The 25379-nt window shown below is 48.3% G+C and overlaps 1 protein-coding gene across 1 annotated transcript; it reads left to right on the forward strand.

Annotated features, from left to right (window-relative positions):
* Positions 1-10586: 10586 nt before the first annotated feature.
* On the forward strand, positions 10587-10988 carry LOC120946203 (uncharacterized mitochondrial protein AtMg00860-like). The gene has a single exon (XM_040361024.1). The coding sequence runs from the start codon at positions 10587-10589 to the stop codon at positions 10986-10988; it is 402 nt and encodes a 133-aa protein (XP_040216958.1).
* Positions 10989-25379: the final 14391 nt, after the last annotated feature.

Raw genomic sequence — 25379 nt, forward strand, 5'->3', positions numbered from 1 at the left:
GGTTACAGCTTCCTGTAGTAATTTGGTGTTCTGTTTGAGGAATTCCACTGTATTCTGTACTGCCGGTACTGAAGATTCTGAAAGAAAATCTGGTAGAAAAGTTAGGTTGAAACCATAATTGGCAAAAAAGGGAGATTGCCCCGTGGCAGAATGACTGGCGTTGTTGTAGGCAAATTCTGCTAGAGGTAGCAGAGAGACCCAATCATTCTGAGAAAACGTAGTGAAGCACCTGATGTATTGTTCCAGAGTCTGATTGGTTCGTTCGGTTTGCCCATTAGTCTGGGGGTGATATGCTGAAGAAAGAGCGAGTTCAATTTGTAATATTTCACAGAGGGCCTTCCAAAACCGAGAGGTAAATTGAACTCCCCTGTCTGATACTATGTTGGAGGGTACCCCATGCAACCTAACGACTTCTTTAATAAAGACACGAGCAGTCTCAACGGCAGAAGGTGTGTTCTTTAGAGGGAGAAAATGGGCCATTTTGGTCAAACGGTCCACGATCACGAAAATTGCAGTACAGTCTTCGGAGCAAGGAAGCTCTACGATGAAATCCATGGCCACCATTTTCCATGGTCTGTCGGGTACTGGTAAGGGTTTCAATAAACCCCAGGCTTGGTTTCGAGGTGTCTTGTTCCGATTACAAATAGGGCATGTACTGATGTACGATTTGCAGAAATTCTCTAATCCAGGCCACCAAAAGGTGCGACGCACCAGCTCTAGTGTTTTACGAACCCCAAAATGTCCTGCCATTGGATGGTCGTGGAGGTGTTTTAGAACCTCTACTCGGATGTCTTCCGGGACAAAAATCTGGCTTCCTCTCCAGAACAGTCCATCTCGGGATTCTAAAGAAATGTTGGGAGGTTTGGAAGAGTCCGAAGATGCTCTCCGGAGCAGGGAAAGCAGGTCAGTGTGCAGTAGCAAGAAACTGTTCTCTGGTAGGATGGTGTCAGGAGTGGAGGTATCTTTTGGGTTGTCATGCATTCTGGACAGAGCATCTGGCTTGATATTTTTTGAGCCTGGGCGATAAGTGATGTGGAAGCAAAAACGGGAGAAGAAGAGTGCCCACCGAGCCTGTCGGGGCTTCAATCGCTTGGCTGATCTTAAATATTCCAAGTTTTTATGGTCCGTATAAATTAGCACAGGGTGTGAAGCTCCTTCCAATAAATATCTCCACTCTTCCAAAGCGGCCTTTATGGCCAATAACTCACGATCACCTACGTCATAGTTTTTCTCCGCAGGGGAGAGTTTTCGGGAGAAGAAACCTACGGGATGTATTAGGTCTTTGTCTCCCATGCGTTGGGAGAGAACGGCCCCCACTGCGACTTCGGAGGCGTCTACCTCAAGGAGGAAGGGTAGAGCCGGGTTTGGGTGGCTGAGAATTGGGGCGGTCGTGAAGAATCTTTTAAGCGTGTCGAAGGCTTCTTGTGCCTCAGGATTCCAACGGAAACGGAAGTTTTGTTTTGTAAGCTGTGTAATGGGAGCAACAATGGTAGAAAATCCTTTAATAAAACGTCTATAGAAATTCGCAAAGCCTATAAAACGTTGGACCCCCTTCTTGTCCAGGGGCACCGGCCAGTCCAGGATAGCAGACACTTTCTTGGGGTCCATCTCAATTCCCGTCGCGGAGATCACTAGGCCCAAAAATTGGATGGTATGCAACTCGAATTCACATTTTTCTGCTTTCGCATATAGACCGTGTAGACGAAGACGATTCAAAACCTTCCGAACATGCTCTCGATGTTGATTTAATGAGCCCGAGAAGACCAGGATATCATCCAGGTAGACGATGACAAAAATATCTAAAAAGTCTCTGAACACGTCATTGACGAAATGCTGAAAGGTGGCAGGAGCATTGCATAACCCGAATGGCATGACTAAATACTCGTAGTGACCATACCGAGTACGAAAAGCAGTCTTCCATTCGTCACCGTCCCTGATGCGAATTAGGTTGTAGGCCCCCCTCAGGTCCAGTTTAGTGAAGATAGTAGCGAACCTTAATTTTTGAAACAGTTCGGGTATCAGTGGCAATGGATAACGGTTTTTAACCGTGATGTTATTGAGCTCTCGATAGTCGATGCACGGTCGAAGGGTCTGATCCTTTTTAGCGACAAAAAATATACCAGCACCTGCTGGTGAGGTGGATGGACGAATGAACCCCTTATTTAGGTTCTCGTCGATGTAGATCTTTAGAGCATCTTGTTCCTTCTCGGATAGGGGAAAGATGCGCCCAAAAGGGATCTCGGCCCCAGGAAGTAGTTCTACCGGGCAATCATAGGGGCGATGAGGAGGTAGGGAGTCGGCCCCCTTTTTACTGAAGACATCGAGGAACTCATGATAGGGCTCCGGAACAGACTGAAATAAACTGGGGTCGGTGTTCAGACATAACAGAGTTGGAGAGAAACTGGAAGATCCAGGAAGGCAGTGTTCCAGGCAGTATTGGGAAGGAAATTGTAAAGTTCCAGAGACCCAGTCAATCTGGGGGTTGTGGACCCGGAGCCAGGGAATGCCAAGGATCACTGGAAACAAGGGTGAAGAGATTACATCCAGAATTAATAATTCCCTATGATTAGCGGAAGTAGAAGCCGGTAGAGGAAGGGTTTCTTGGGTCACTTGACCCGATTTAATGTGGGATCCGTCGGCCAGAAAAACTGAAAGCCTGAAGTCTTTCTTTCGAAGAGGAATGTGGTGCAGACTGGCAAAGGTGGCATCAATAAAACAACTGCAGGCGCCGGAGTCAATGATTGCGTTGACCGGAATCGTTCTTCCTGGGAGCTGTAAATACAGAGAAAGAGCAAGGTGTGTTGTATTGGTTGAGAGAGTAGAGACGTTGACAGGAACAGAAAAACGACACTTACGCATCTTGATGGGGCAGTTGGCGACATAATGACCGGGCTCACCACAGTAGAGGCACAAATTTAGCTGCCGACGACGTGTTCGTTCTTCTGGAGGCAGAGTGGGTCGCATGACCCCAAGTTGCATAGGCTCTGAGGTATCAGGAGAAGAGCTGGCCGCACTAGAGTGGACGGGTGGTTGGTAGCGAGAGGCAGGCAGGGGTGCTTTAGTAGTAACCCATACAGGGCGACTTAGATGAGAAGATCGCTCTGCTCGTCGCTCTCGTAGGCGTCGGTCAATCTGTATGGATTTGTCAATTAAGTCCTCCAAGGTATCAGGAACCCCAATACGGGCCAATTCATCCTTTAAGTTTTCTGAAAGTCCCAAACGGAACTGGTGACGCAGAGCTGCGCTGTTCCACTGGGTGTCCGCACTCCAGCGGCGAAAGTCCGAAACATACTCCTCAACGGCTCGGCGGCCTTGTTGAAGTGCAAGCAGGGCGGCCTCAGCAGTAGCAGTTCGCTGAGGATCGTCATAGAGTTGTGCCATGACCTGAAAGAAAGCAAGTAAAGTCTCAGTGTTGGTGCCATTTTCCTCCAATAGTCGGTGCGCCCAGGTTAGAGGCTCTCCTTGAAGAAGCGACACCACAAATCCCACCTTTGTGGCTTCTAAAGAAAAAGTCCTAGGTTGGAGAGCAAAATATAATTGGCAGGTGTTGCGGAAATTCTGGAATTTGGAGCGATCCCCGGTGAATCGCTCTGGCATCGGAACCCTGGGTTCGGGTGGTAGCATCACTACAGTTGGAGCAGCGGCTGATGAAGACGATCTGGCGGAAGATTCAGGAGTTGCGTCTCCGGACAGATTCTGTACTCGGCCTTCCAGTCGCATGTAGCCGTCCTGTAGATTTTTAACAGCTTGGGTGAGAGATGCGAGGTGTTTACAAATCTCCTCCATTGCTGGGGCCACTCCTGAGGGCTCTGACATGGCTGTCTGATACTGTTATGTATCACGTACCTGGTAACCAGAGCCCGGTGGTAGGAGTAGGCCTCTCTTACAACTCCGGCTTGTGAGCTGCTGGATATGGAACAGCAGACTCAGAAGCCTGGCGGGGTAGGAGTGCCGGCTGGCCGGATAGGTGAGTAGATGTAGACCACTGCTGGAAGTGTAGACTGGAGCTGAAACCGGAAGAAGGGTCCGCGACACTTGACAGAAGATTCACAGCAACAACTGAGAAGGCAAGCCGGTTAATAGACAGCAGACGGAAGCAGAGTCAAAACAAGCCGGATCACAATAGAGAGTTCAGGTATTCAGATGGGATAAGCAGGAGAGTAGTCGTTGTGCAGGCAGGTAGGTCAGGCAACAGTGGATCAATCAGAGGTAGGTCGATAGCAGCCGAGGTCAGGATCGGAGAGGTGCGGAAGGTCAAACAAGCCGGGTCAAATAGGTGATAGCAGATAATCAGGTTTCTTCAGGGTAACAGCGTTCAGAGACTGTAGATCAGACAGCAATGTGCTGGAGCTGTCAGTGTCCATTTAAAGCCGTTTTGGCGCCAAGGAGTCAGCGCGCACGCGCGCGCCCCGCTGCGCGCGCTCCCGCCGTGCACGCACGCGCCGTTAACGCACGCGCGCGCACCACAGGCACACGACGGTGCGCGATTGCGCGCCGCTGATTTAACCCTCTGGAAGGATTCCGGAATTGAGAGGTGAGTCCCTGACAGATGCACGCTCACTCCACTCTGCAAGGGGCGTGTATATTACTATTATATCGTCAGCAAGGGGGCGTGGCGTCTGTATTACTATTATATCGTCTGCAAGGGGGGTGGGTGTATGAAAAGAAGGGCGAGTTTTGCACTGTTGATGGCCGAGTTTGTGCCATCCGCCCCTTACACGATATAATAGTAATACACCTGCCTCCCTTGTAGAGTGGATCGAGCATCCGGAGCGTGCAGCAACGACTGTCACAATGCCCTGTTCATTGCGCAGGCGCAGTGTCATGGAAGGCGTTCCAGCATCAGTGACAATGGCAGGAGAATCCAATCCCGGCGCGTGTGCGGTGGTGTTAGTTGGCGCGCATGTGCGCTCATCGGTAGAGAGCGTGCGCGGTGATGGCGTTTGGTGCCAAAGCTCCCTATTTAAACAGTCTGACCCCTCACCAACTTGCTGTCCAGTCTACAGCGTATCCCTGGAGAATCTTGCACCTGTATACCTGTTTGTATCCCGATTACCTGACCCGGCTTCCTCTGACCTCTCCATCCTGCAACCTGCCTCTGAGCCCGGCTACGTCTGACCACCGCACCTGCTCTGCCCCTGGCTCTGTTCTCTGCCCGCCTGTTATACCGACCCGGCCTGAACTTTGACTACCCCTTTGGACTTTGCTCTGGCTTCTGATCTGCCCGCCTGTGTTTGACCCGGTCTGCCTCACCTGCTTGATTCCTGTCCCACAAGTGCCGCACCTCTACTCCAGCTTGCCGCTAGCATCCTGCCAGGACCTTGGTGCACCTTCCTGCTGCCGCATCCGGCCACTACTCAGCTTACTACCAGGCGCTTGTGCCCCTCTGAACTCTTGACCCCCTGTCTACTCTACCAGGGGCTCCTGAGTCAGAGGCTTACGAGAGGCCGCTCCCTGCATGTTGGGGTCCACTACCAGGTACGGGACAGTACTGGACAGCAATGTCCGAGCCCACGCAGGGAGCGTCTCCCATGGAGGACTTATGCCGTCACCTGGATGGTCTCACAGCCGCTGTAAGAAACTTGCAAGAAGGGTACACCCGTCTGGAGGGATGCATTCAGATTTTGTCCGCAGCAGCCCCTGCAGCATCCGGAACCTCCTCTGCCCCCTCAGTCGTGATGTTGCCACCTGAGCCCAGAATCCCCACTCCAGAAAGATTTTCTGGGGACCGAACCAAGTACAGAGCCTTTCGCAACGCCTGTGAACTTTTCTTCGCTCTGCAACCCAGGACTTTTTCGCTTGAATCTACAAAGGTGGGCTTCGTCATTTCATTACTATCAGGCGAACCTCAAACTTGGGCTCATCGTCTCCTGGAAAGCAAGGAAGATTGCCTTAACCTGCTGAGTACCTTCTTCCAAGCCATGGACCTCATCTATGAGGATACGCAGCTAGCGGGTACCGCAGAAGCAGCATTGTGTGTGCTACAACAGGGCGCAGGACAGTAGAAGACTATGTGGCAGAGTTTAGACAGTGGAGTTCCGATTCCAATTGGAATGATGCTGCCCTGCGTCACCAGTTCCGTATGGGTCTTTCGGAACCCTTAAAAGATGAACTGGCCCGAGTTGGCATCCCTGCAACGGCGATTGAGAGGCGATTGACAGGCGATTGAGGGAACGACGAGCTGAGCATACATCCGGCTCTGCACACCCAGTATGGATGATGCCAGGTGTACCTAGTTCTCCTTATCTAGTTCCTCCCAATCCTGTACCAGCCTCCACCGATACCTCGGAACCAATGCAACTAGGCCTGCTCCGCCCGTCTCTGATTTTTTCCCTGGCCGACTTCGAGAGAGGAATTTGCCAATAACCCTTGGTAAGGTCTAACGTTGTCATGTACCGAGCAGTGCCTAGGCAATCAATCAGTTCATCTATGCGGGGCATGGGATAGGTGTCAAACTTAGTGATTTGATTAAGGCGGCGAAAGTCATTACAAAACCGTCAACTTCCATCGGGTTTGGGCACTAAGACAATGGGACTTGACCAATCACTATTTGACTCTTCTATCACCCCCAGCTCAAACATTTGTTTTACTTCCTGGCGAATTGCCTCTCGCCGGGCTTCTGGAATTCTATAGGGCTTCAACTTGACCTTATCCCCTGGGGTGGTGATAATGTCATGTTCGACTCCGGAGACCCAACCTGGCAGGTCTGAAAACTTCTCCTTATTACGGAGCACAAATTCTTTAACCTCCTGTTTCTGCGTTTTGGATAGAGTCTCCGCTATCCCAACTTCAGCTATCCCAACTTCAGGGACAGCCCGGTCAAATGGAGCAGAAACTCGGGTAGTCTCAGCAAACAAGGACTCTCTATCCTTCCATGGTTTCAGCAAGTTCACGTGATAGAGCTGGGGTGAACTCTCACTCTCCCATGTTTCCCTGGCAATGTCCAGTAGGCCCCGAGGGTGCCTCCCATACAGTAGCTCAAACGGAGAGAACCCTGTGGACGATTGGGGAACCTCTCTTATTGCAAACATTAGATAAGGGAGCAGATAATCCCAATTCTTTCCGTCTTTATTCACCACCCTCCTCAACATTTGTTTTAAGGTTTTATTAAACCTCTCCACTAACCCGTCTGTCTGAGGGTGATATACGGATGTACGTAGTTGGGTCACTTTCAGGAGTTTACAAAGTTCTTTGGTCACCCTAGACATAAACGGGGTGCCCTGGTCAGTTAGGACTTCCTTAGGGAGACCCACACGGCTGAAAACCTGAAATAACTCTTTGGCAATTGTTTTAGCAGAGGTGTTTCTGAGAGGAATCGCTTCTGGGTACCGGGTGGCATAGTCTATTATTACCAAGATGTGCTGGTGCCCTCTAGTGGACTTCAACAAGGGGCCAACCAGGTCCATGGCGATCCTCTCAAAAGGGACCTCGATAATGGGCAGGGGTACCAACGGACTGGGGAAATGTGGCATGGGTGCAGTGATCTGACACACTGGACAGGAAGAGCAGTACAATTCCACTTCTTTTGTGATCCCAGGCCAATAAAACCTCTGGGTGATCCTCTCCCGGGTTTTTTCCGCTCCCAAATGTCCCCCAAGAATATGCCCATGGGCCAGTTCCAAAACCATTTTGCGGTACGGTTTAGGCACTACCAGTTGCTCAATGGTGTCCTCTATCCTCTGTGACACTCTATATAACAGGTCCCTTTCAATAATAAAGTAAGGGAGGGCAACCCTCTCGTCAGGATTAACTAACTCCCCATCTACCTTCACTGCATTCTCTCGGGCTCTTAGCAATGTGGTGTCCCTCAATTGCTCAGTGACAAAGTTTTCTCTGTGCACCTCGAGGTCATCAAACCCTATCGGCCGCTGTTCCTCTTCTAGCAGGCTCCTCCCTAGGGACTGGTGTTTCCCCTGCTAATACTGAGAATGGAAACTCAGGAGAATCCTCACAGTTAGAGGTTTCTGGAATAGATGGTTCAGACTCAGAAGAACCACCTACTGAGGAATTTGGGCAGTCCCAGAGTTCCCAGAATTTTGGGAAATCCCTTCCCACAATGGCGTCATGTGGCAGTTTGGGAACTAAACCTACCTGGTGACACAAGTTACCGAGGGAGGTTTCAAAGGAAATGGTAGTCACCGGATATTCTCGAGTGTCCCCATGTACACAAACTACAGCCATTTTCCTCGGACGTAAGGTTTTTCCCACCACTAGGTCACTTTTCACTAAGGTGACCAGGCTACCTGAATCCAACAATACCACAACATTTTTACCATCTAAGCACATTCTATATAACGGTTTCTTATTTCCCTTTACTGCAGTGCATGTGGTTGCAAAAAGGGACTGTCGTCTCTCGGTAAGAAAGTCACATTGCATGGGTTCATCACCCGCTGGGCAAACGGCTGCTACATGTCCCTCTTCATGGCAACGGTAACAGATCAACCTTCTGGTCCTCTCCTGGGTCTTCCAGGCCACTCTCGCCAAACATTAGCAGTAGTCCCGATAGTTCCTCTAGTTGCTCCTTGGTACCTCTCTCCACCCCCATCCCTTGATGCAGTCTTACCTATAGGTGGGGACGGTCTGGTCTTGGGGTGAAAAGTCTGTGCGTCTCAGGGTGGAAGAGGACAAACTCTCCGTTGTTAGGTACCTTTCGACCAGGTCTACAAGTTTGTCTGCAGTATCCGGACCACCATGGTTCCCCCATTTCTGCAGGGTGTTGGGAAGAGACCTAAGAAATTTGTCCATGACAACTTGCTCCAAAATTTTTGGTCTGGACTGAGTTTCTGGCTGCAGCCACTTCTTAGCCAAATGGATAAGATCATACATCTGTGACCGAGGTGGCTTCCTCTGCTGATAACTCCAATTGTGTACCCGCTGAGCACGGACATCTAGGGTTACACCGAAACATGCCAATATTTCCACTTTTAATCGATCATAGTTCTTTGCGTCTGCAAGCTCCAAATCAAAATATGCCTTTTGGGCTTCTCCAGATAAAAGGGGGGCCACTAGTCCAGCCAACTGGTCTTTAGGCCAATTCTCTCTTTCCGCTGCTCTCTCAAACGTGGTCAGAAACATCTCAGGGTCCTCATCTGCAGTCATCTTTGGCAATAAGTGTCGCACCTGAAAAGTCGGTACGTTACTGGCCTGACTCCCAGCCTCGGTCTGCTGTCTCTGAAGTTGTTTCACAATGGCCTCCATTTGCTGCTGGTGTCTCTGTTCCAAGCCTGCAATGCTTTCTTTCTCTTGGTGAACTTGTTGTTAAGCTGCAATGCTCTCTCGGTAAACCTGTTGTTGAGCTGCCATGCTCTCTTGGTGAGCTTGTTGTTGAGCTGCAAGGCTTTGTTGTTGAGCTGCAATGTTTCGTTGCAAAACTGCATTCGTCTGTTGTTGATTTGCATTTGCCAAAGTCAGCTGTTTCAGCATCTCCTCCATTTTGGGTTTACTTTAAATGCCCGCGGCACTCCACCATATGTGAGGGGTTAGCTCAGTAGCGGGGTGTGTGACCCCTTGGGCGTCTACCTTCCACACAGGAACCTATCTATGAAGTCTAACACAGCCTATTGCTGAGTAGACAGTGCTGGTCATACAGCACAACACAATAGTCTTTTGAGATTTATAACACAGGAAAAAAGTCAATGGTCTCCTCACCTCATCAGGCACTGCTCTCCTACTCACACAGCCTTAGGAGTGATGCAGCAACCAAGTGGTAACCCTCTGGCTACTTATAAAGGCCTTGATTACTTCATTCTGAACAGCTGAAGTTTTCTAACAGCCTCTAGCCTTCCTCTGGCTACGTTTGTAGCCGACGCCCGATAATAATCTGTGTATCATCTAAACAAGGCAGAAATGTATGTCCCATCAGTGACAACACCCACAGATTTACCTGACTTCCTGTCACACTGGAAACCGAAGCCGAGAACCGTCAATTAGTCCCAGAGGCCTATCACAGTTTTTTGGACGTTTTTAGTAAAAAGGGCGCTGAGACCCTACCACCACATAGGTCCTACGACTGCCCAATTGAACTTCTTCCTGGAGCAGAAATTCAATTTGGGAGAATATTCCATTTGACTGAATTGGAACTGGGCACCTTAAAGTCTTACATAGACGAAAATTTAGAAAAAGGCTTCATACGTCCTTCCACATCTCCCGCCGGAGCTGGAATATTCTTCGTAGAGAAAAAGGACCATTCCCTACGCCCCTGCGTAGATTACCGGGATTTAAATACAATCACGATCAAGAATAGGTACCCTCTTCCTCTGGTCACCGAATTATTTCAGAGACTTGGATCTGCTGTCATCTTCACCAAGCTTGACCTCCGCGGGGTCTATAATCTGGTTCGCATTAGAGATGGCGATGAGTGGAAGACTGCGTTCCGCACCCGATTCGGGCATTTTGAATACCTGGTCATGCCCTTCGGTCTTTGCAATGCTCCCGCCACTTTTCAACACTTTGTAAATGACATATTCAGAGACTACCTCGACCTGTTTGTCATAATCTATCTGGATGACATTCTGATCTTCTCCTCTTCTCTGTCAGACCCTCGGGAGCATGTCTGAAAAGTACTAGCCCGGCTTCGTCAACATAGCATGTATGCCAAATCCGAAAAATGCGAATTTGAGCGAGAGAGCATCCAATTCCTAGGACTAATCATCTCGGTGGAAGGTGTTAAAATGGACCCCCAGAAGGTCACCGCTATTGTGGACTGGCCCGCTCCCACCGATAAGAAGGCGATCCAGCGCTTCGTGGGATTCGCAAACTTTTACCGAAAATTCATCAAGGGCTTCTCCTCCATCATCACCCCCATTACAAATTTAACCAGGCAAGGCACTCGGTTACAGTGGTCTCCCGAAGCCCAGGCCGCTTTTGCTACCTTAAATGATCTGTTCACCTCAGCCTCCATCCTGAAACATCCCGATCTGGCCCTACCCTACATCCTGGAAGTGGACGCATCTGAGGTGGCAGTTGGAGCGGTGCTCTCCCAGAGATAGGGACCCCAGGCCCTACTGCATCCAGTTGTGTTCTTCTCTCGCAAGTTATCGGAAGCTGAGAGGAATTACGATGTTGGGGACAGAGAACTCTTGGCGATTAAAGCCGCTCTCGAGGAATGGCGCTACCTTCTGGAGGGTGCAGCACACCCTATACTGATCTACACCGATCATAAAAACTTAGAGTACCTGAAGGGTGCTAAAAGACTGAAGCCACGCCAGGCCAGGTGGGCACTCTTTTTACCCGGTTTTCTTTCCATATCACCTACAGACCTGGGTCGAAAAACACCAAACCAGACGCACTTTCTTGGATGTTTAATGGGCCGGAAGCCCCTTCATCTCCAGACACCATCCTAGCTCCCGGTAACTTCCTCATGTTACAAGGGGATCTCCTGTCCCAAATTAAGCAGGCCTCCTCAGAGATTCGTCCATCATCGGATCCAGCCCTACAGTTAAGGGACGATCTATTATGGAATAAGGATAGGATCTTTGTGCCCCAACAACTATGGGTAGCAGTCCTCAAATCCTGTCACGACCATGAATTGGCCGGCCACTTCGGAGTACACAAGACATCCGGGCTTCTCCAGCGTACCTTCTGGTGGCCACAGTTACCTCGGTATCAGGAATCAAGTACTCACCGAGACCGAACTGCCGAGGGTAGTTCACCTTTACGACCAAGCGCGCCCGCCCACTGAGTTTTGGAACAGGTGGCGGAAGCACGAGGCGGTACCGGTGCCAGTGGAGAAGCGATGACCGGTGACGGTTGTAGATGGCAGGTGCTTCTGGGTGACTGCAGACGGAAACAGGAACAAACGATACTGAAGCCGGATAACCGGTACTGAAAGAGTCCAAGAAACAAACTGGAAAGTCCGGGGTGCAAGCCAAGGTTCGGGGAGCAGAGAAGACAGCAGATCCGGGTCACAAGCCAAGAGGTTCAAGGGCAGGAGAAACAACAACAGAGTCCAGGTCACAAGCCGAGGTCGGGGTCAGAAGAGTTCAATAGAGTGGTGAAGCAATCCGAAGTCAGGTTCCAGGTGAGAGGTGAGTCGGACGGAATTCCAACAGGAAATGGTTTCCAGAGACACAGGTTCAGGAAGTAGCTGACGATAAACCAGCAATCTGTCTACTGACAGGAGCTGGTTTAAATAGGGCAGTCACGCTGGTGATTGGCCCCGAGAGGTCACATGCGTATGCGCACACGCCTAAAGTGCCCAGTTAGCCGCCGGGAAGCCAATCTACTACGCTGGTGTGTTAAAGGAGGAAGTACAGCGCTTTGGCCCTGACACTCGGGACTGCAAAAGCTACGTAGAATCCTGCACTACCTGCATCCAAAACAAGGGCAGCATAACCAGAGCTTGGGGGTTATTAAAACCACTACCTGTTCCGGAGAAACCATGGAGGATGATATCCATGGACTTTATTGTCGAGCTACCTCCATCGGAAGATTACACCACCATCTTCGTGGTGGTGGATAGACTTTCCAAAATGGCCCACTTTTTGCCTATGGTTGGAACACCTTCTGCTTTTGAAACAGCAAAAGTATTTATCAAGGAGATAGTGAGACTCCATGGCTTTTGAAACAGCAAAAGTATTTATCAAGGAGATAGTGAGACTCCATGGCATACCCGCAAATATTGTATCTGATCGGGGGGTGCAATTCACGTCAAGATTCTGCAAATCACTATGTGGGGCCCTGAAAATTGATCTCTCTTTCTCGTCTGCATACTACCCGCAGACCAACGGCCAGACTGAGCGCACCAACCAAACGCTTGAGCAGTATCTGCGTTGCTTTTCAAGTTTTTCTCAGGATGATTGGGCCTCTCTATTGCCCATTGCGGAATTCGCCTACAATAACTCTGTCCATTCCGCTACCAAGCAGTCTCCATTTTTTGCCAATTACGGTTTTCTCCCTCTATTTCTATCCAACAACATTCCAGAATGTACAGTACTGGCTGCCCAAGAAACCTTGGATTTCTTCTCCACTAACAATAAGTTACTCCAGGAGACAATGGCGAAAACCCAAGAATACAATAAGGAGGTGTTTGACAGGTAGAGGAGGGGAGAACTTGACCTAGCGCCAGGGGACCAAGTCAGGCTGTCCACCCTGAACCTAAAATTAGCCTGCCCATCCAAGAAATTAGGTCCCAAGTTTGTGGGTCCCTTCCAGATACTTAGGAAGATTAACAAAGTGGCCTACGAATTAAAATTACCTGCCTCCTTCTGGATTCACACAGTCTTCCATGTGGCATTACTCAAGCCTACAGTCTCGGATCCCTTCACCAACCAGAATGCCGGGCCTCCTAAACCAGTACTTATCGATGGCGAAGAGGAATTCGAGGTGGAGTCCATTCTGGACTGCAGGAAGAGACGCAACCAGGTTCAATACCTGGTGAAGTGGAAGGGCTATGGCCCGGAAGAAAATTCCTGGGAACCAGAGACCAACATCCATGCTGAGAGACTGATCCTGGCCTTTAAGAGGGCGCACCCAAGTAGGTTGGCAGAGTTGGTCAGCCGGAAGCTGCCGTAGAGGGGGGGCAATGTCATGGAAGGCGTTCCAGCATCAGTGACAATGGCAGGAGAATCCAATCCCGGCGCGTGCGCGGTGGTGTTAGTTGGCGCGCGAGTGCGCGCATCGGTAGCGCGCGGTGCGGCACGGTGACGGCGTTTGGCGCCAAAGCTCCCTATTTAAACAGTCTGACCCCTCACCAACTTGCTGTCCAGTCTACAGCGTATCCCTGGAGAATCTTGCACCTGTATACCTGTTTGTATCCCGATTACCTGACCCGGCTTCCTCTGACCACTGCACCTGCTCTGCCCCTGGCTCTGTTCTCTGCCCACCTGTTATACCGTCCCGGCCTGAACTTTGACTACCCCTTTGGACTTTGCTCTGGCTTCCGATCTGCCCACCTGTGTTTGACCCAGTCTGCCTCACCTGCTTGATTCCTGTCCCACAAGTGCCGCACCTCTACTCCAGCTTGCCACTAGCATCCTGCCAGGACCTTGGTGCACCTTCCTGCTGCCGCATCCGGCCACTACTCAGCTTACTACCAGGCGCTTGTGCCCCTCTGAACTCTTGACCCCCTGTCTACTCTACCAGGGTCTCCTGAGTCAGAGGCTTACGAGAGGCCGCTCCCTGCACGTTGGGCCCCACTACCAGGTACGTGACACGCAGTCTACAGCTCATGTTTGGGTATTTTCGGAGCTAGAGCGCTGCGCCTGCACAGTCCAGGGCGGGCATTATCCTCCAGGGGGACACATCTCGGCAGAACACCGGCACTCAAACGGGTGAAGTTAACAGCGCCCAGCTAGGGCTGTGCTGCGCCGCTTGTCAGTGTGCTGGGGAAAGGTACGAGCAGGGCCGGCCGCCGAGGCTAGAATAAGCACCCCCTTGGGACTGAGCCCCTGGCTTTGGCGCCCCCCTCTCCTGGCGCCCTCAGGCGGGCCTTATGTCATGCATTATGTGGTGCACCCCCAGGGCCATCTTTAATTTTGATTGGACCCTGGCCAAACATTTTCTTGGGCCCCCCACCTGCTCTCCACCTGCTCTGAGTCATACAATAAATAGCAGCTAGACTCAAAATCAGTTTACTGAATCAGATCAGGCAGCGATTGCGATTTGGTTGACAGAGGTTATAGGGTATCATTACCGCTCACTGACTGGCTGTTAGAAGTTATAGCACACATTATGGCTCACTTATTATTTTCTGGAGGTTACAACGCATGACTTCTGCTTGTTAATTGGTTGCTAGAAATTACTGTACATCAACACTGCTCACTGAATGGTTACTAGAGGTTACTGGGCATCCTTACCACTCACCAGTTGGTTGCTAAAGATTACTGCTCTCACTGATTGGTTGCTAGAGGTTACTGCATATGCATACTGCTCAATGATTGGTTGAAAGAGGTTAGTGCACATCATTACTGCTTACTGATTGGTTGCTAAAGGTTATAGCACATCATCTCCTTACTGCCTGCACACCATGGACTGGAGAGGTGAGGGGACCCATCAATAGACAGAAAACTCCTGGGGATCCTAGGACTCCTGGGATCAGTGGCAATTCTGGGGGAGGGTGTGTGATCAGTAACGATGCTGGGGGTTAATGGTGGCAGTGGTAGGGGGATAGGATTAGCTAGGAGGCAGTACACCTCTGATGAAGCCACGTGATGGGGCGTAACTAGTAACTGCACCAGGAAACACTAGAAGAACTGAACGCTGAATCGTTGTTTTACATTGCTTAACAAACCTTTATGTAAGTTTCTATATTTTTATTTAATAAAATTCAATGATATACTTCACTATGGGATGTCTCTCTGCTTTACACTTGGGCTAACATCGAGGAGAGATCCTGTGAAACCATCTACACCCACAGTGACAGACAAGAGCTGGAGACCAACGCAGAGGAACCATCCCTGGATTATTTATATCCGCACAAGCTGTTTTACACCTGCCATAAGGTAAGCGCTCTGTAAGCACAACTTATAGAAGAGCTACATAAGAAGACTGTGAAGACATATTTGTTTGGATATCTGTTTACACAAGGACACTTCATCATCCATTTTGGGACTTTTTTGTTTACTATTCGTCCTATGCATATATTGCACAGTATTGCTGCACTTTGCACAATATTTTTTGGCATTTTACCACTTTGCACAATATTTTTGCCATTTTACCACTAAGTGAATATTCATTTTGGAATATTTATTTATGTATTATTGATTTACTTAATTTATGCGCTGATCACTTTTTATCACACCCACTTGAGGTATATAATTATTTATTTACTTACCGTATTCAGATTAAGCAGCATTTATTTGATTGTTTATCCTTATCTTACATTTGGTGGCGCGGAAGCACTCTTCACCTCTTAGCACACTGCAGCAAATTCTGAATCATGAGCAAAGCTGGAAATCCTTGGCAAATATATATTGGTGGATTCTACACTGACCACCAATGTAATGTGGAATTTACACTGACCACCAATGTGAGGGGGGATTTACACTGACCACCAATGTGAGGGGGGCATTTGCACTGACCACCATGTAATGGGGAATTTTACATCACCCACCAATATAAAGAGGGATTTGTACACTGACACCAATGTAATAGGAGCATTTACACCAACCACCAGTGTAAGGGGGAATACACAATGACCTCCATGTAAAGGGGGAATTTACACTGACAATCATTGTCGAGGAGATTTGTACTGACCACCAATGTAAGATGACACTTCTACATTGCCTGCCAATGTTAGGGGGGTTTACAATGACCACCGATGTAAAGGGGTATTTACACTGACCACCAGGGTAAGGGCAATTCTGCACTTACCACCTATATAAAGGGAAATGTACACTGATCACCAATGTAATGAAGATTTTTCACTGACAACTAATGTAAAGGGGGATTTTACATCAACAACCAATAAAGGGGGGTTTCTACACTGGCCACCAATGTAAGGGGGGTTTACACTCACCACCAATTTGAATGGGACTTCTACATGGACCACCAATGTAAGGGAGGATTTGAAACTGACCATAAATGCAAGTTTGATTTTTTTTACGAATTACCAATATAAAGAGGAGTTTGTACACTGGCCATTAATGTAATGGGGATTTACATTGACCACTAATGTAATAGGAGCATTTGCAGTATCCACCAAAGTAAGGAGGGATTTACACTGACCACCAATGTAATGAATGAAAGGATTGTACACCAAGCCCCAATGTAATGAGAACATTTACACTGACCGCCAATGTAATGAGACATTTAGCCTGCATTCACATTTGCGTGTGTCGGGAACGCATGCAAAATCACTTTCCTGACATTAATTGTTAATAACACCTTCATGGATCTACTGAGATGTGCGTATTCACATGCACCAAAATTCAGGGTGCTGTTTCACCATGTTATTTTTAAAAAGGGTTCTACCTCCAATTTGCTACCATTGGAAAGGGTACCCCCCCCCCCCCCCCCAATGTACACACCAGGACTTTAAGGGCAACTGAGTACACAAGTTAATAATTAGAAAATGTTATTAAATATTGTTAAAACGTTTGGTGCATACATCACCATACAGTACAAAATGGTATAACAGAGCTGATTGGAATATATTGTTCTCCTGATCGTGTGCCCGATGCGTTTTTAGGACATGTGAAGAGTCTTTTTTTCAGGGGCATTCCATAAGGAGTTTACTAGACAACACTCTAGAATAATACATAACCTACATTAAGAATCATATGACAAGGACATTATAGGAGCATCGTAGGAAGTGGGCTAATGCCCTGGACACACGGTCGGAATTTCCAATGGGAAAAGTTTGATGGGAGCTTTTCATCAGATATTCCAACCGTGTGTATGCCCAATCTGACTTTTTCCGACAGACTTAGATAGAGAACATGTTCTCTATTTTTCCGACGGAAAAAAATCCTATCGGAAAATCTATTCCTCTGTATGGAATTCTGACACACTCAAAACCATGCATGCTCAGAATCATGTCGACGCATGCTCGGAAGCATTGAACTTCATTTTTCTCGGCTCATCGTAGTGTTGTACGTCACCGCATTCTTGACGGTCGGAATTTGGTGTGTAAAACAGCTTGAGCGGAATTCCAACTAAAAAAACGGTCGTGTGTACAGGGCATTAGAAACATACCAATCCAATATCTGTCAGTTAGGTAAAATAAAATAACAGCAGCAAGTACCTCCAATTTGCTTAATTTTGCAGAACAGGCTGATGTTAGACTTAATGACCACAGTTGTAGGCAGGACTTTCAAGCATGCTCCTTTACCTCCCAAGTGTCAGTACTAGGATCCCTTTAGGAGCCAGCACAACTCACCTGACACAGCCTTTGCCTGGGAAACAACAGTGATTGGCCAGCTCACCTTTAATTTACCTGTATCATCATCCAATCAGTGCTCGTGATAGAGTTACCTTTGTGTGCCGCTGTTTGAATCAGCCTGACATTCTGCTCTGTGTATTTCGTGTATGACCCGGCTTGTTTGACCCTGTTTGTTCGCTTCTGATTTGGTACCGTTTGAACTCTGATCTACCTGTGTATTACCCAGCTTGCCTAGACAACGCTTTGCCTGATTCTACTGTAGTACATCCATCGACAGCGGTGAACTACAAGCACCAGCCAACATCCATCTTCAGCGGTGAACTACAAGCAGCAGCTAACGTCCACCTTCATCAGCTGCGGTGAACTACAAGGTCCAGCCAACTTTTACCCTTATCTGCAGCGGTGAACTACAAGTCCCAGCTGACCTGCTCATCTCAGACCTGCTCGTGGTATGTGCTCTTGTTCTTGAACTGTTTACATAGTTAGCACACCTGAACTGTTATCTGCTCCTAGCCTTACACCAAGTAAGCAGCATTCAGCATAAGTGATGGTGGATATGACCTCAGGGGGGCATGATATACATATGAATGCTGCCTCTATTTACATATCAATGCCACCGGTCCACGACCATTTATATATTAATGCTGCTGCTATTTAAATATCAATGCAGGCTATTTACATTGTGAGGGTCGCCGATGGAATCTGTACCCCACTGGTTGCCCTGACTCTGCAAGTCCTCCCACACCTCTGACACCCTGGGTTCAGTCATTTTTACCGACTGTTACCACTAGCAAAGAAACTTACACAATGACAGTAAAACAGTTCAAGTTTGTTTACTGTAGTCAAAAAGGACACATAAAAATGCACAACATAACACTATAGATCATAAAGTTATTTTATTTGAACAATATAACATTATGTATAATTTGCTATTTGGTCATTTAGAGCCTTTCAGTAGTAAAGAAAAAATACAAATAAACAGTATAACTCAAGTTCAGCTAGACCTTATTTCTGTCACAATAACCTATGTGAACAGGTTGACAGAAGGGTAGGGAACTGATACTCTGTTTCCTATGTCAGATTTACTCCCCTCTGCTTCCTCAACCCACAGGCCAGGACATTACCATAACATAACAAATACTATTCAAACTATTGTGTTCATAGTGACTAGCTCCTTTAAATATAATTCCAGAGAAGAAGAGCAGATTCTTTGTGCTAAATAAACATAGTCACTTTAACCACTTCAGCCCTGGACCAGGAAGGGTTTAAGTGTGTCCTAGGGAGCGATTCTAACTGTTAGGGGGCGTGGCTTACTGTGACATGACACCGATTGCTGCTCCCGATGAGAAGGAGCAGACTATCAGTGTCCTGTTACTAGGCAGAACAAGGAGATGCTTGTTTACACAGGCATCCCCCGTTCTGCAGCTCCATGACACGATCATGGGACACCGGCAGAAATCGAGTCAGGGGCGCTGCAAATTTAATTCACGTTGATTTGCCTGTCTGTGCCATTCTGCCGATGTAAAAGTGTGTGTGGCGGTCCTTAAGTGGTTAAGAAAATAATGAAAGGATAAAAAGGGTTTGAATGTTATTCCTTGAAATCCGGCAGTCTTCAGCTAGCTTTAGAGTATTATGAATACGTTGTTCTTTGATGGTATAGTAAAACAAATTTAGTTGAACTGTGGTTTCCTTCTTTTACTTCAAACTCTTCCTATGTGGCTTTAGTATTATTGTATCCAGTAAGATTTTTAAATGATAGAGCTGTGAAAAAGGCACATATGTCTGCATACAGTGTTCCGTGAAGTGAACAAATACCAGAAGGCTGGGTTGAATAAGTGATGTCTATATGCAGTGTCTTAAAGAACTAAATGGGCAAATGCCTGCTCACCACACTAGTGACAGAATCTGCTGGCAGTGGCGCAGATGATAAGGATGACTTATGAGTCCTTCTGGAATCTGGCTCTGGGAATGGCGTCTGTCACACTTCGCCACGGCCTACCCGAATCTAAAGTGCAGGCATCGCTGGATAACCTGTATCAGCCTCCGATCCGCTGGGAATGGGAAGCGATGCTGTCCGCAGGTGTCCCTCTGGATGCAGCAGGGAAGCTACCCTCTGTGAAGGCCACGATTCAGCAGCAGCTCTCACTGACACAGAGTCCCTGCTAGCAGATCCAAGCCAGCGTCCCAAGAGAGCATTGTAGGCCTCCGACAGCCCTTTTAAATCCTCTCCCAGCAGTCCATTCTCCCCTCCTTAGCATTCTAGTAATGGTAGTTCATGCCAGTCCTGCTGGAATTAAAACCTCATCATTCTGAACTACACATCCCATGATGCTTTGCTCTTCTCTAAGTTTCGTCTTAAAGGAAATAACACATGGAGTCCAAGGCAACACTAGAGGGAGACAGCTCCACATTAATAATGCTGCACACTGTCTCTGAATTGTGGGCATAATAGCCAGCTCCTGGCTACACATATAAACACAGGGTCTGCAGGTGAGTCACCTGTACACAGCAATAGGACAGAGCTGGGCAGCATTAGTAACACAACTTCACACTGAGATATCGGGACACTGCACATGACTAAAAGTTCCAGGGACAAGGGAATTTAAACTGGGATAGTTGGCAAGTATGAGGCAGCTGCTTGATGGTGCCAAGGGCAGCTTCCCCTTTTGCCCCACCTTAAAAACGTCACAGTGCACTCCAACAGGATTTTAAAGGGGGTCTATGAAATACTTTATGAATTCCCCTGAATGTTTTGACAGTTGCTTTTTGAAAATAAGACACTTTTAATGATTGGTATCCCAAATCAGGCTTATGCTGCATTTGGTGCAGGCTGTATTCACACTATTGTGGTTTGTGCAAAAATGTGTTGTGCTTGTGGTGCCATTAATTGTTATTGGCGCCATAAACACTGCAAACAAACATGCTTTTGCATAAAAAAACACATACATCTCAACACTTACATTAAAATAGGTGAATGAGCTATTGAAATCTATGGCATAGTATGCAAAAAAAAAAACATATACACCTGATGCTTTACATCGCACGCAGTGTGAATTGGGGCCTTAGACCTCTCACATGAGTGGCAGGCTCTACAGCCTCTCTGAAAAGCAATCCACAGTGGATTGCTTTTTCAGGAGTAATTTAACTACTTTCGGACCACCCGCAATGCATACCTCCCAACATTTTCAGATGGGAATGAGGGACACCTATCAAAAAAAATTACAGGCATAGGACACACACCCTTGCCACGCCCTCTTAAAGGAGAATTGTAAAAAAAAAAAAAACAAGATTGATTAAACCCACAAGTGCTTTTTTTACCACTACTATTGCTTTATATTGGCCTTTGGAATTTACAAATGCAGAAATTTAGAAATCAGATGAAAGGTTTAGCACTAAAAAATGCCTTTTGATAGATAACAAGTGCATTTTATATAGATCAGACCAAAATGAGGGACAAATGAGAAGGAAAGAGGGGCAGAGGGACATTGCTCAGAATCAGGGACAGTCCCTCAAAATCAGGGACAGCCACTGTGCAATCAGCCTGGGTCTTGGCTGAGGAGGCCAGGCTGTCTGTCACACGGTGCAGGTCACAGGCTAGAGCACCCATGTGGTGTGTCTGCCTTGCCTGCTCCCTCGCCAGCCCTTCTTGGAGGGATTCGGGTACACCCCTGGTCTTCCTCAATGCCTTCCTGGGGGATGGAGAGGCATGTGTCCGTCTGGACGGGGTAGCCCGGGAGGGGGTTCCCCTGGATGGGGTAGCCCTGGAGGGGGTTCCTCTGGATGGGGTAGCCCTGGAGGGGGTTTCCCTGGATGGGGGTAGCCCTGAAAGAAAGGTTCCCCTGGATGGGGTGGAGGTCTGTGAGAGTCCTGGGAAGGTGGACGCCTCCTCAAAATAGAGGCATTCCTCCTGGTGGAGATCCACCGGCTCCTCCTCTACTACCTCTAGAGGAGAGGTGTGGGTACTCCCCCCCACCGCTGTCTCATGGCTTCCCAGGGGGTCAGGCTGAGGCAGATGTTCCGGGGATGGCGTGAGTCGGACACCGGCAGACAACGGCCCAGCTCCCTCCAGCACATCTGTGGATGACACAAAGCATTCACATGTTGGTGGACCCACACACTTGTCACATATTCCCTTCCACCCCCTCACATGCTACACATCGGATGGGGGATAAATCACACTTACCTGTCCTCAAGTCCTGCTCACTGGAGTCAAAGCCCTCCAGGCCCTCCACCTGCTCCCGCTCCAGACAGCTGGCGATCACCTCCTCCTCAGCTGTCAACCTCAGAGATGAAGCAGGTCAGCCTCCCGTGCCCCTGAGGTGCCTCCTCACCTTGGCCAGCTTCTCCCTGACACGCCGTCTCATGTCATTAATCTTTTTTATAATGTCCTTAGAGGTCCTGGTCTCATGCCCAAGGGCATTGACCTCCAGGGTGATTTTCTCTTAGATCTCTTTCTTCCGTGCCTTGCTGGTCGTGGCACTCTGTGCGCCATGGAGGTAGGCATCATACTGGCCTATTGCAGAGGTCAGGATCGCCCTCTCTTCTGATGAGAAGTTTTTCTTCCTCCTCTTCCTATCCACCTCAACATCAGACATGGCTGCGCAAAAGTACTGTGCTCCAGGGGGAAAACAAGCAAACGGATGTACTTTTGGACGGGCGTATTAATGCGCTCGTTGTAAGCCAGTGGGCTGGCGTATCTCTGGAAATTGCGCCAGCGTAGTTGTGAGCATGCGCACAGGGGTGCTGGGCATACGTCGGCGTCACGGCGCATGCGCCGTTCATGATACGCCGGGCGTAAAACATTGCACCACGCTCGGACCTTTATTTGCATGGGGCCACACCCACTTCCACCTACGCCGGTCTGCGCCTTCAAAATCCACGCCACGCCAACGCAGCTTTGGGAGCACTGGCTTCCTGAATTACATGCTTGCCTCTCTGCACTGCGTCGGCGTAGCGTAAATAAGATACTCTACGGCGGCATAAATATGTGAATCCGGGCCGAGGTGTTTAATGTGGGAGTAAATTCGCTTGCATGAATTTTACCTATAGGTAAAATCTTATATAAAGGCTACTGTAAATATCTCCTAAATATGCACTGTTTAGGAGATATTTACTGTAGATGCAGCCGGTGACGTCACCTGCACATATGCTCTGAAGGAACGGCATACTCGTACCGCTCCTTCAGAGTCCTGTGCCATTTACGGCAACTCCAGCGCACGGAATGATGTCATCATGGCTCCGGCCAGTCACACAGCCAAAGTCTGCGAACCCGGAAGGAAGACCGATTAAAGATGGAAGCCCCATCAGCTGGTGACAGCACTCTGCTGGAGGGCTTTGCTTTAGGGTACGTTTCACATAATGCATACTAGCACATTATGACATTGTCTTGCAGGTTTAAAACAAACAAACAAAAAAAAGCCAGCAGTTTACTACCGCTTTAAAGCTAGTTTACAGGTGTTCAGGAGGTAATACTGTTGTTTGTTTACATTTATTCCAAGGGGGATTTTACATTGAAAGACAAGCACTTGGCACATGGCTGTGACACAGTCCCATTGACTTCAGTGGGCAAGTTTAACCACTTGCCGACCAGCTCCTTTACATATACGGCAGCAGGATGTTCTCCTGCGCAAATCGCCATATATGTATGGTGGCTCCTTAAGAGCCATAGCAGTCGGGTGCACGTGTTCGCTGCACACCGGGGGACACGATGCATGTGGCCAGCGGGTGCAATCGGCCACCTGTGATCGTGGGCACGAGGGCCAGAATGGGGATTTGGTGGTGTAAACCCACAAATCCTTGTTCTGACAGGGGTGTAGAGACAGATCTGCTGTTTGCAGTAATTGTGAACACCGATATGCCTCCTCCCCAGTCAATCCTATCCTCCCACAGTTAGAAGCACTAAATAGGTTTAGCACAGGTCTACTACCAAAAGTTATCTTTTAAGAAATGTATTGTTTCTTTAGAAAAGGGTTTGGCTCAGAGGGAGTGGCCATTGAGACTTTATCAGGATATTTCCTTCTGGTTAAGAAAAACAGTTATGCATTGTAGGATGTGTAGGACAATGAGGAAGCACTCATGTTGTTAAATCAGGTTGGGAACTACAAACCCACAATGCAAAGCTACAAACCCACAATGCCGAGTCACAGCACAGCCTGCTGGGTAAGCAGATAAAAGGACAGGCGTTGCCTGCTTTTCTCTCTCTCTCTCTGGACGCCATCCAACAACCAGCATGAGGCATGTGTCTGTGCCCAGGGCTGGGAGAGCCTGCGGCCTACAGCAGAGAGAGAGGATCGCCTGCCTCAGAGGGATCCTTGTGAGCAGCCCTGTCGATCGAGCAGGAGTGGGTATCTCTGCACTTTTTATTTTTTTTGCGCTTTAAACAAAAAACAAGCGACAATTTTGAAAAAAATATATATTATTTTTTTACTTTTTGCTATAATAAATATCCCAAAAAAAAACATTTAAAAAAAAAGAGTCTTCATCAGTTTAGGCCAATATGTATTCTTCTACATATTTGTGGTAAAAAAAATGTTTTCACAGTGACAGAAGGTGGTAAACACTGCCACATTCCTAGTATACAGACAGAGTGGAGAAACATCAATATTTCATCAGTACCCGCATGGGGACAGATGAAATATTTGGACAATGGAGAGTAATACTGTATTGACCGTTACCTTATGTACATGAATCCATTCTGTGTGATTGTTTTGTGTGATGAGATCATCACATGTGTATTTGATCTATTTTAATATGTACTAATAAATATGTGATTTTATTCATACTTCTTGGTGGTGTTGTTGCCTTTAAAATCCCAAACAGGGGGTTTCTCCACTCTTTCCAAAAAATCCCATTTTACCAAGTTAAAATTGCTCCAAAGCATCACGGCTGCCATGTCACATTGTTGGGGAGAAGGGAAAACATGTCTCAAATGTCTGTTTTTTACCATCCCCTGACTGTCCCTATGAACTATGACCTTAGCCTTACAGTCTTGGTGCTCATACACAGCTGTAAATGCAGAGCTTCCTGCACTGAAACTTAGTCATGGCTCCAGGGTGGGGCCTGAGGGGGCCACGACCCCCCCAATTTTACTGTGTGCCCCCCCCAAGTTAAGTGTTGTCTGTCACGTAATAATAACCCGAAAAATGTCCGCCGGCCAGCGCCGTGCCTGGTGTCCGCCCTCTTGAATCACTCACTATAACTGCCAGTCTCTGAGCCAGTAAGCGTGGCTAGCCCAGGTGACATTGCACATTGTAGTCCGTGGTGGCGGCTGCATGCTCAAGCTTCCTGCTCCTGGGGGGTGGGGACAGTCTGAGGAGAGCAGAGCTATTCTACGTGCTACAACTCCCATCGCTGCACTCAGATATTGCCTGCCTGGACACCATGGACACCACGTGAGGTGGCTGGCCTGGGCGCGCCTGCTGGCTGGTGGCTGCAGTACAGAGTACTGTGCAGTGGAGACCCCAGGAGTGAGCGACATCACCGACCGACCACTGGGACTGGAGGAAGCAGCAGTCAGCAGTGCAAGGAGAAGGTGGAAGAGAGGACCTGTCCTGTCCTG

This window comes from Rana temporaria, chromosome 7 (assembly GCF_905171775.1).
Source record: "Rana temporaria chromosome 7, aRanTem1.1, whole genome shotgun sequence".
Lineage (NCBI taxonomy): Eukaryota > Metazoa > Chordata > Amphibia > Anura > Ranidae > Rana > Rana temporaria.